The 12,707-nt window shown below is 40.6% G+C and overlaps 1 long non-coding RNA gene and 1 gene segment (V, D, J or C); both read left to right on the top strand.

Moving 5' to 3' along the window:
* The first annotated feature begins 329 nt into the window (after window positions 1–329).
* On the top strand, window positions 330–5,122 carry LOC118402134 (T cell receptor alpha variable 38-2/delta variable 8-like). The segment is given in 5 exon segments: window positions 330–396; window positions 686–1,324; window positions 1,434–1,669; window positions 3,631–3,892; window positions 4,981–5,122. Coding segments are annotated over 3 exon segments (408 nt in total).
* LOC118402135 (uncharacterized) lies at window positions 1,822–3,569 on the top strand. The gene is made up of 3 exons (XR_004829434.2): window positions 1,822–2,013; window positions 2,186–3,261; window positions 3,425–3,569. It is a non-coding gene; the product is annotated as an uncharacterized LOC118402135 (long non-coding RNA).
* Window positions 5,123–12,707: the final 7,585 nt, after the last annotated feature.

Genomic DNA, 12,707 nt, shown 5'->3' with positions numbered 1-12,707 from the left:
TTAATTATCTCCAGTGATACAGAAAGTACACTGGATGAGCATCCCAATTCCTCCTCCTCAGAGACACTGTACATCTGCTTGTAGTGGGAGCTACTCATCCATACCCAAGAATGGCTGCTAAACTGAACAATGAGAGAACCTGTGTGGACCTGGAGCTCCACACAGGTTGCTGTAGTGATAGACACCACTGTGCCCTGGAGCCCACAGCAACAGGAAACCTGCCAACACTGTTCAGAAACTGCTATCTATTCAAGAGGAGGAGCTAAGCTAAGCAGACCACATGGGGATATCATTTAGTCTGTCACAGAGGAGAGATACCTCAGTGTTACTGAGAGAGCTGCTGAACTTCCAACATCATGTTCCTCTTTCCACTTTCATTCATTTCTGCACTTGTTGGTGAGTTTTCTCAATGTTCGTTTAATCAATGTTCCAAATTAAAAGAGTAACGCTGATAGTGTGCTGCAGCTTGAAACGTTAATAAATAATGATGGTGGAGATGGATATTTTCAAATGCCTTAAGGTGTATTTATTTTTCAAATAAATTATTACAAAGCCAATACATGATATATGTACGAATGTCTTTATCTTTGAAAATGTGTTCTCTTAAACTGTATTTGATTTCCATTTAATTTATAATTTGCTTTAAAAAAAAGTTTTTGATTATATATAGTATTATGTTTTACAGGTGTCAGTTCTGAACAGGTATTAACACCCTACACTGATGTAAAGTGTCTTCAGAAAGGGACAGTTTCTCTCACTTATAACTACACCTCTTCTGATAACATTCTTCTATGATATCGACAATATCCCAAATCAGCACCACAGTTACTGGTTACTGGTTAAGGAGTATGAAGATATTACACCAGGGTTCACTCTAAATCATGACAAAAAAGCCAAACGTGTGGATCTGGAGATCTCCTCTGCTGAAGTGACAGACTCTGCTCTCTACTACTGTGCCCTGATGGCCAATGTGACAAGAAACCCAGAAACACTGCACAAAAACCTTCTTATGTGATTCATACAATAGCGGAGGGAAACTATTCCCCCACCCGCCCACCCACCCCCCATTCTCCCCAGTGGAGGGAACGAGAGATGCAGTATCACTGAAGAGAGGACAAATGAGAGGAGAGGGGAGATTGAGCATTTTTAGAGCAACTGTACTTTGGGGTGGAGCTTGTAGCGAAACTAAGCAGGAACGATCAACAGAAAACATTTGCAGATTCATTTTGTTTGGAGTTTTCAGGTTCTGTTGTGCTATTAGTCTGTTTACTTCCAACCATAGCCATGTTGTTCATCTGGTCAATTATTACATTCTCAGTAATAGGTAAGTTATGGCTTTCAAAGTAGTGTCATGTTTTCTGTTAAGAAAATTACAACAATCAATTGAATTTTAATAAAATAATTACTCATTGTTCATCTCTTCCCATTTACAGGTGGCAGTTATGAGCAGACTATAGAGCCAAACCAACATGAAGTGTATGCAGAAGTGGGTAGTAATGTTCTTCTTTCCTGCAACTACTCCTCAGCAGACAGTCTACTATGGTATAAACAGTCTCCAGGATCAGCTCCCCAATACCTTCTGCTCATCCAGCACTACACTGGGACTGAACATAGAGCTGATTCTCTTGAATCTCGCTTCTCTGGTAAACTGAACAAAGAGAAGACCCGTGTGGATCTGAAGATCTCTGCTGAAGAGAAAGACTCTTCTCTGTACTACTGTGCTCTGAAGCCCACAGTGACAGGAAACCCAGAAACACTGTACAAAAACCTAACATCGCCTGAGAGAGTTTCTACACTGTAGTTACAGGTTTCATTTGACAATAGCGCCATCAAGTGGAGTCAATATGCAGCCATTATATTGTGTCAAGAGGAGGAGCTTAGTTTTACAAATTATGTGTCATGAGAGGAACTGAGTGAATGTTCCAAGAGAAGATCATTTAACAGAGAAGTCTCTGTCTCACACCCAGTCGCTATGATGCTGCTCTTTTCAGTCTTGTTTTTGTGCACTTATAGGTAAGAATTCCCTGTCATTAACTGAATGTGTACAAAGAGAATGTACAATGTTCAGCATTCATTACAATATGGTATTATAAATATCAAGTGGTAATACACTTTGAAACACCAAGTGTGGATATATTGTACGCTGTCTAAATTTACTCAGTGATCCATATTTTCTTTTTTACAGGACATAATTTCTCCAGATGTAGTGGATGTTATGGAGGGTAGTAGCATTAATCTCTCCTGTAGATGCATCAGCTCATTAACCAACAGTCTGTTATGGTACCTCCAGCACCCTGGATCCTCTCCACAGTTCCTCATACTGGACTACTCTGGGATCATAACCAACACTGATAGTACAAAATGGACCCTCATACATGAAGAAGAGAACAACCGTGTGGATCTGGAGATCTCCTCTGCTGAAGTGACAGACTCTGCTCTGTAATACTGTGCACTGACGCCCACAGTGACAGGAAACCCAGATACACAGTAGAAAAACTGATCTTGACCAGTGGTGTAAAGGAATTAAGTTAAAATACTGTAAAGTACTACTTAATGAGTTTTTGGGGATTACTTTCTTTTTTTATATTTTTGACAATACTTTTACTTCACTACATTCAGAATTTTGTATTCTGAATGTAAATCCGAGATACCAAATGTGTGTAGAGGGTAGTTTTGCTGTCCTGCAACTACTCCTCAACATACAGTGTTTTGTGGTATAAACAGGGTCAGCTCCCCAATTCCTCCTCTTCATCCGCCATGACTCCATATTCTCACCTCACTTTTAAACTTGAGATCTCCTCTTGAGATCTCCTCTGCTGAAGTGAGACTTTTCTCTGTACGACTGTACTGTAGAGCTCACATTGACATGAAACAGAGACACACTGTACAAAAACTATACGACAGTCTGTACTGTACTGCTGTGATATGACATCCACAGTGCCTCAAAACTTATTGACTCAGCAGTGAAATCAATGTTATGGATTTACAACATCTGCAGTCTTCTGTTAGTCCACAGTGCCATCGTTCTCTAGTGAACGAATGAAATGTTTATGAAACATATTTGATTCTACATTACCAGTAGGAGGAGCTAGAGTATAAACCTCAGGATTAGATTATGAATCCTCAGGATAAAACATGATACTACCATGAAGATCATAGCCAGTTGATGCTGTGCTTTTCATCAGCAGCTGATGCTTATTCTACACATCCTGCCATCTACAATGTTGTTCTGTTCACTATTACTCTTCTTTGACTTGAAAGGTAAGTAATTACATTTTCATTCAAACTGAGGGTGATTATGTTTAGGTGTGTTTACTTTTCAAATCAAAGATTATAAAGACAAGGCACAACATGAGGATGCATGTTTTTATATATATATTTACTGCATTTGAAATTAATTAAATTTTCAATGTGGGTTTTACAGGTCTCAGTTCTGAACAGGTTTTAACACCCTACAGTGATGTAGAAGTACCTTCAGAAAGGGACAGAGTTACTCTCTCTTGTAACTACACCTCTGGTGACACTCTTCAATGGTATCGACAACATCCCAATTCAGCACCAAAGTTACTGGTTAAGGAGTATGTGGATATTACACCAGGGTTTACTCTAAATCATGACAAAAAAGCCAAGCGTGTGGATCTGGAGATCTCCTCTGCTGAAGTGACAGACACTGCTCTGTACTACTGTGCTCTGAGGCCCACAGTGACAGGAGACCTGCCAACACCGTTCAAAAACTGCTATCTATTCAAGAGGAGGAGCTAAACTAAGCAGACCACATGGGGATATCATTTAGTCTGTCACAGAGGAGTGGTACGTCAGTGTTACTGAGAGAGCTGCTGAACTTCAACCATCATGTTCCTCTATCCACTTTTATTCATTTCTGCACTTGTTGGTGAGTTTTCTCAATGTTCATTATAGCCACTGTTCAAACAAGGTTCCAAATTGAAGAGTAACACCGATAGTGAGCTGCAGTTCGAAACGTCAAAATCCATTGACAATGTTTGTAATGGCATGGTCTCAGAGAATGTTGTATTCTAAATGTAAATCTGAGATACCAAATTTGTATGATATGTTATGAATTACAATTTGTATTTTAACCATCTGTCTTCTGTAACCATACCAAACATAACATCTTGCTTTTTTCACTGTCCCGGACTAACATTTCCTATGTTACGTCTAGTCTATAAGACCAGCCTGTGTATAAAGCTGTCATATCACAGAGCAGTAGTGAACCTGTCCCTGATAAGAAATAATCATCCACAACGTCCCGGCCATCAACTGAATTGATCATAAGAAGCCAAACGCAGACTGACTCATCTCTCTACTACTGGGCTCTCAGAGATTGTTATAACCAGTGTTGTTATACCAAGTGATACGTATAAGACCCTGTACAAAATGCTTTGTTGCTGTGTGGATCATCATTAAACATCAAACCACAACTTGATATAATAATGGCAGATGTTGAGATCAGATAATTGTTATCACACCGGTGCTGTGGTCACACCTGTGCTGTATGCAATCACAAGGTGGTGATATGGAATATGACAAAGTGCAACAATATTAATGTTTGTAGTTACTCCTCACAATTTATACCACTTGGTGGTGTAGTATGAAAGTCAACCTGAAGGGGGCAACCTAACAAAGCACACAAACCCCTGATTCAGAGGATGCCATACAGACAGACACCTCCCCATGGTCTACTACTGCATGTAATACAGAACAACATGAAGCATCAACAGTAGAACAGAGGGTGTCAAAGCTCTGTGATAGATAGATAGATCAGCATTGTTCTGCTCCTTACCTTTTCCACTTCAAACTGACTGACTAGTCATGAGAAATTGGTTGATCCTGCATGTTCTGGCTGCATGCTGCTTTGGTATAACATCACTCAGTTTATCTGTCTCTTTCTGTGCATTTGTTGATTTGATTTATATACATTATTATTAAAAGTTGTGAAGATATATTTATCTTTCTTTTCAGGGTGCAGAGCAGAAGAGAATGTAAGACAGCCAAAAGAAGATGTAATGGTCGTAGAAGGACACCCAACAACACTCACTTGTCTATTTGATACAACTTCTCCATCACCATATCTCTTCTGGTACAAACTAGCAAATGATAAGCCCATTTTTATGCTGAGAAGGGAGAGGTTTGGAGTTGGGGAAACTACTCCTGAGTTCAAGGACAGATTTGATGCACATCTGAATGTCACAGGAAAATCAGTCCCCTTGACGATCCAGAGGGTGCAGCTGTCTGACTCTGCTGTGTACTACTGTGCTCTGAGGCCCACTGTGACAAAAGTATATTCAGGCCCCTTACAAAAACTCTAGGTTTCACTTTCCACACAAACATACAGTACCACTGAAAAGTTGGGATCAACGCATAAAATGTATTTCAATATACTTTGTGTTTAAGAATAGACCTGAATTAGATACTCTGTAGATTACATTAGTGTTTATACATGAATAATAACAGAATATCTGTAGGTATATTAACATAAAAATTCATCATAGTAACTTCATGGAACATTTAAGTCATTGTCAGTTCCTTTAGGCTACTTTCTACATTAAGCTAGAAGTGTAAGCTTTACACTTTGTCTATTGTACTGGAAAGAGTGCTAATGTAATATTGTCTTATACATTTCTTTACAATCTTACCACTCTCAGGCTGAGATCTCACAGGCTGAGATGGACATGGAAGAGAGAGAGAGGATCTCAACCTCTTACTGTAACTCACAGTCACTCTCAGTGTGTTCTGTATAACCATGGTACTCTGTCTGATCATCTGGCTGGTTCTTGATGTATTCTGCTTCGGTTTGATGGAACCTTTACTCTCATTGGTTAATAATCGTCATGTATCTTTTATTATCACTCAATGTACCTTTTTTTATCTTCCAGAGTGCACAGCAGACCAAGTTCAACAGCAACCAGGAGGTGTGATTGCTACAGAAGGAGGATTGGTAACACTGAGTTGATAATATAACACCAGTGCTAATAATGCATAACTATTTTGGAACAAACAAGAAGCAAATGACTTCCCTAAACATATGCTGAGCTGTAATTATTTTTGTTCTGGAGACAATACTGCAGGTTTCAAGGAGAGATTCATTGCAAGTCTAAATGCCAAGACACAATCAGTGCCCTTGATGATTCAGAGGTTGCAGCTGTCTGACTCTGCTGTGTACTGCTGTGCTCTGAAGCCCATTGTTACAACAGGATATACACTGTGTGTGCACGTGGGTGCGTGTATTCAGTACTTTGTGTTGTGTGACGTTTTTTAAGTCAATGGGAGGTGTTATATAACTGAGGCAGAGGAAAGGAAATGCCTTTTATAGCTGACAGTGAGAAACCAGGGGAGTCATTCTGTCATAACTATTTGTGTGTTCAATCTTTTCACTGTGTTAAATAACAGTTACTAGCATGTTTCTAGGATACATTTTAGTATATGCACTATTGGGTGAATTTGATGCTATTCATCATATCCAATCACTGTGAATCTAGTGTTAGGTTTTAATTATCAGAGTAAATAACTCACGGACACTAGAGAAGCTTAATCAAATTTAATTCTTCCCAAAGGGTCGACACAGCTGCATTCAGACAAATAACATTTCATACATGAACTGATATTTACCCCTTTCTCCAAGGCTGAGTCTCCTTCTCCACAACTGAACAGCCAATGCATTGCTGTTGCTTGACAGAACCTTAGTGATATCTGTTCTTCCTCACTTCATCTAACCTAACCTCTACCCCAAAGTGCTCACTCCTCGCCAACTCAAGGTAGTCATGGTTATTGATACCAGACTCTGGTATACCAGCTGCCCACTGCACTGACGCTAGGCAACACGGTCACCACCGAAAAAATCCATGATTATCGAAAACTTCAACAAGCATTTCTCAACGGCTGGCCATGCCTTCCGCCTGGCTACTCCAACCTCGGCCAACAGCTGCGCCCCCCCCGCAGCTACTCGCCCAAGCCTCTCCAGGTTCTCCTTTACCCAAATCCAGATATCAGATGTTCTGAAAGAGCTGCAAAACCTGGACCCGTACAAATCAGCTGGGCTTGACAATCTGGACCCTCTATTTCTGAAACTATCCGCCGCCATTGTCGCAACCCCTATTACCAGCCTGTTCAACCTCTCTTTCATATCGTCTGAGATCCCCAAGGACTGGAAAGCTGCCGCAGTCATCCCCCTCTTCAAAGGGGGAGACACCCTGGACCCAAACTGTTACAGACCTATATCCATCCTGCCCTGCCTATCTAAGGTCTTCGAAAGCCAAGTCAACAAACAGGTCACTGACCATCTCGAATCCCACCGTACCTTCTCCGCTGTGCAATCTGGTTTCCGAGCCGGTCACGGGTGCACCTCAGCCACGCTCAAGGTACTAAACGATATCATAATCGCCATCGATAAAAGACAGTACTGTGCAGCCGTCTTTGCTAAGGCTTTCGACTCGGTCAATCACCATATTCTTATCGGCAGACTCAGTAGCCTCGGATTTTTGGGTGGCTGCCTTGCCTGGTTCACCAATTACTTTGCAGACAGAGTTCATTGTGTCAAATCGGAGGGCATGCTGTCCGGTCCTCTGGAAGTCTCTATGGGGGTGCCACAGGGTTCAATTCTCGGGCCGACTCTTTTTTCTGTATATATCAATGATGTTGCTCTTGCTGCGGGCGATTCCCTGATTCTCCTCTACGCAGACGACACCATTCTATATACTTCCGGCCCGTCCTTGGACACTGTGCTATCTAACCTCCAAACGAGCTTCAATGCCATACAACACTCCTTCCGTGGCCTCCAACTGCTCTTAAACGCTAGTAAAACCTGGAATATGTGGACATCTATAAGTACCTAGGTGTCTGGCTAGACTGTAAACTCTCCTTCCAGACTCATATCAAACATCTCCAATCGAAAATCAAATCAAGAGTCGGCTTTCTATTCCGCAACAAAGCCTCCTTCACTCACGCCGCCAAACTTACCCTAGTAAAACTGACTATCCTACCGATCCTCGACTTCGGCGATGTCATCTACAAAATTGCTTCCAACACTCTACTCAGCAAACTGGATGCAGTTTATCACTGTGCCATCCGTTTTGTCACTAAAGCACCTTATACCACCCACCACTGCGACTTGTACGCTCTAGTCGAGTGGCCCTCGCTACATATTCGTCGCCAGACCCACTGGCTCCAGGTCATCTACAAGTCCATGCTAGGTAAAGCTCCGCCTTATCTCAGTTCACTGGTCACGATGGCAACACCCATCCATCCGTAGCACGCGCTCCAGCAGGTGTATCTCACTAATCATCCCTAAAGCCAACACCTCATTTGACCGCCTTTCGTTCCAGTTCTCTGCTGCCTGTGACTGGAACGAATTGCAAAAATCGCTGAAGTTGGAGACTTTTATCTCCCTCACCAACTTCAAACATCTGCTATCTGAGCAGTTAACCCACCCATTTTTACCTACCTCATCCCCATACTGTTTTTATTTATTTATTTACTTTCCTGCTCTTTTGCACACCAATATCTCTACCTGTACATGACCATCTGATCATTTATCACTCCAGTGTTAATCTGCAAAATTGTAATTATTCGCCTACCTCATGCCTTTTGCACACAATGTATATAGACTCCACTTTTTTTTCTTCCTATTGTGTTATTGACTTGTTAATTGTTTACTCCATGTGTAACTCTGTGTTGTCTGCTCACACTGCTATGCTTTACCTTGGCCAGGTCGCAGTTGCAAATGAGAACTTGTTCTCAACTAGCCTACCTGGTTAAATAAAGGTGAAATAAAAAAAATAAAAAATAAATACCAGACTCTCTCTTCTCCTCCCAGCGGAACCCTGATGGCTAACAATAACATATCCTGACATAACGTAAACGTTACCCTCTCTCCCTCAGTGACATTGTTAGGTTCTAAGATCTCCACCCGTCTCCCCTACACATTACAATGCCATGTGACTCCTATTGATAACCATTAACTTCTGATGTAAAAATGTGTCTCGTTCATGGTTGGACACTATCCTTATCAATATATCAATGTTCCAAGTCTATCCCAGAATCTAACGGTAGTTACTGATGACTGGAGTCATATTCCTGTGAAGGATCTTCTGTCCTTTTTTAATGCACTTGACTGAATAATGATTTGAATTTTATAATAATTTCCTGGTACCAATTCCTGTTTTCATAAATGTTTTCCAGGTGGAAGTCATGTTAATGACATTACTCCAACATCAGATAAGGTGTTTGGGTTGGAGGGTGATGTCATAAATCTGTCCTGTAACTACTCCTCTGCTAGTACACTCCAGTGGTATCATCAGTACCCTGGATCATCTCCCATCTTCCTCCTCCTCACTGGAGTCTCCTCAAACCCCTTTGTAGTGAACGCTACTCCTCCTTACCCACCACTGCCTGTTAAACTGAATAAGGAGAGAACCCCTGTCGAGATGGAGATCTCCTCTGTAGAAGTGAGATACTATGCTGTGTACCACTGTGCTGTAGAGACGATATTGCCCGGAAAGTGTGAAACACTGTACAAAAAACATTCGACACTGCACTATACTGCTGTTCTGTGACGTCCACAGTGATGCATAACTTATTGACTCAGCAGTGAGCTGAATTTCATGGATTTACAAGCATCTGCATTCTTCTGTTAGACCACAGTGCCATCAAATGGATTCTCTAGTGAATAAATCAAATGTTATGAAACATCTTTGATTCTACATTGTCAGTAGGAGGAGCTAGAATATGAACTCAGGATTAGATTATGAATCCTCAAGGCAATACATGAAACTACAATGAAGAACATAGCCAGTTGGTGCTGTGCTTTTCATCAACAGTTGGTGCTTCTTCTACACATCCTGCCACCTACAATGTTGTTCTGTTCACTATTACTATTATTTGACTTGATAGGTAAGTAATGACATTTTCATTCAAACTGAGTGTGATTATGTTGAGAGGTATTATTTTTTTCAAATCAAAGATCATGAAGATAATGCACAACATGAGGATACAATTTTTTTAAAACTTTTATTTGGAATTAATTCAATATTCCATGTTTTAAAGTAATATATATATAATATATCATGTAATGTTTTTACAGGTGTCAGTTCTGAACAGGAATTAATACCCTACACTGATGTAGAAGTGGCTTCAGAAAGGGACAGAGTTACTCTCTCTTGTAACTACACCTCCTCTGTTAACACTCTTCTATGGTATCGACAACATCCCAAATCAGCACCACAGTTACTGGTTATGGAGTATGCAGATATTACACCAGGGTTCACTCTAAATCATGACAAAAATGCCAAACGTACGGATCTGAAGATCTCCTCTGCTGAAGTGACAGACTCTGCTATGTACTACTGTGCTCTGAGGCCCACAGTGACAGGAAACCCAGAAACACTGTACAAAAACCTAATATCGCATGAGAGAGTATTTCTACTCTGTAGGTTTTATTTGACAATAATGCCATCAAGTGGAGTCAACACGCATCCATTCTATTGTGTAAAGAGGAGGAGCTTAGTTTTACACATAACATGTAATGTTCACCCAGAGAGGGAATGTTCCAAGACAAGATCATTCTACAGAGAAGTATCTGTCTAACACACAGTGGCTATGATGCTGCTCTATGAAGTCTTGTTTTAGTGCACTTGTAGATAGGAATTTACTCTCCATCAACTGAATGTGAACTAACAGAACGTTCACTAGTTCAGTTATTCAGTACAATATGATATTATCAATATCAAGTGATAATATGCTTTAAAACACCAAGTGTGGATATACTGTACACTGTCTATATTGACTCAGTAATACATGTTGTTATTTTTTACAGGTACAAGTGTTGAAGACATAATTACTCCAGACAGAGATGTAGTGGACGTTACGAAGGGTAGTAGCATTAAACTCGCCTGTAGATACAACAGCTCATTAACTAACAGTCTGTTACGGTACCTCCAGCACCCTGGATCCTCTCCACAGTTCCTCATACTGGACTACTCTGGGATCAGAACCAACACTGATAGTACAAAATGGACCCTCATACATGAAATGGATCTGGACATCTCCTCTGCTGAAGTGACAGTCTCTGCTCTGTACTACTAAGTAGCAATTCTGAAGATGACAATTCCACTAGGCCTATGGTGGGTGGTGTGGATGTTGATACCATCACATCATCCTGCAGCTACACTGGCTCTGTAAACAATCTACATTGGTATCATTAGTGTCCCAGGTCTAAACCAGAGTTCCTGAATCTCACCTTCCAGCTCAGGTTCATACAGACCGCGTGGATCTGGAGATCTCCTCTACTGAAGTGACAGATTATGATCTGTAAACCTGTGCCATGGAGCACACAGTGACAGGAAACACTTCCTCATACAAAAAGCTGACAGTCTGACACAAATATGCAGATGGTATGTATAGTATAGCATGGTGGATCTATTGAAAAAACAAACCAAAACTACAGCAAAATCTAGACCAAAAGGAACTGAAAACCCTTAAACACAAACCACAGAAGAAGAGTTACATATCCAGTTATCAGAGGAGGGGCCTCATAGTTAAACACTGGTATAGGCTGGATATACCTGCAACCATGAGGATGTCTCTGTAGAGGATCTACTCAGCTCTCTCACTGTCTTGTCTCTCAGTTGGTTTATCTAGTCTGTGTCAGGATGTCACTCATATTACTGTTGCTCCTCTCAGCATTTGTAGGTGAGTGCTGAGTTCTCATCTTAAACCAACTAACATTTTGAATACAGCGACATTGCTTTTTTTCAGTGAATGATTGCATTAAAAACGTGGTATTTTACTGGGAAGTTTCAATTCTTTCTCATACTTTATGGGCACCTAATCCATGTATTTTTTCTCTTTAGGAATAAACATTAACACAATGACAATACTTATGTTGTTGCAGGTGATAGTATGGAGCAGGAAACAATAACTCCATTGACGCCTGAAGTCAATGCTCTCCAAGGAACAGACATCACTCTCTCCTGCAACTACAAGGGCAACATTATCAATCTGCAATGGTACCGTCAATACCCCGGATCCAGACCAGAATGTCTTCTTTGGATCCTACAAACCAACAAGTATGTACAGAATACATCCATTACGACTCCACGACACACTGGTAGACTGAATGAAGAGAAGACCCGTGTTGACTTGATGATCTCCTCTGTTGAATTGGAAGACTCTGCTCTGTACCACTGTGCCTTGCAGCCCACAGTGACAGGAAACCCAGACACACTGTACAAAAACCTGTCAAGACACTTGGTGGTGAACAGTGCATTGTATGCTGATCAATCAGTTATTATTTAGAGTACATTACATTACACATTATATATATAATACATATATTTGTTTCGTACATCTCCACAATTAAACACAATTTAATATAAATATTATTCAGGAACTACTAAATAATATTGTCTGCATCTTCCTGTTCTGATATAACATGATCCAAGGTACCAGTCTGAATAAATACAGAGTGAAAAGCATTTGTGGTGTTGTTTTGCTTCCTTTTAGCAAAGGTTCCCAACCTTTTTCACTCGGTGACCCCATTCCAGCATTGTGGAACATCACGCCATGTTAATTCCTGTGATATTTGAGTGATAATTTTTTTTACAATATTTATGGGCTCAAAAACATAATTAAAAAACTTTTAGCTGACATGGGCTAGTTGATCTGTACATTGCTGACAAGTTATAAATAGCTCT

The sequence above is a fragment of the Oncorhynchus keta genome, chromosome 23 (assembly GCF_023373465.1).
Source record: "Oncorhynchus keta strain PuntledgeMale-10-30-2019 chromosome 23, Oket_V2, whole genome shotgun sequence".
In the NCBI taxonomy this organism is placed as follows: domain Eukaryota; kingdom Metazoa; phylum Chordata; class Actinopteri; order Salmoniformes; family Salmonidae; genus Oncorhynchus; species Oncorhynchus keta.
Note: the sequence above shows the minus strand (reverse complement) of the source record. Positions and strands in the feature narration are given on the sequence as shown.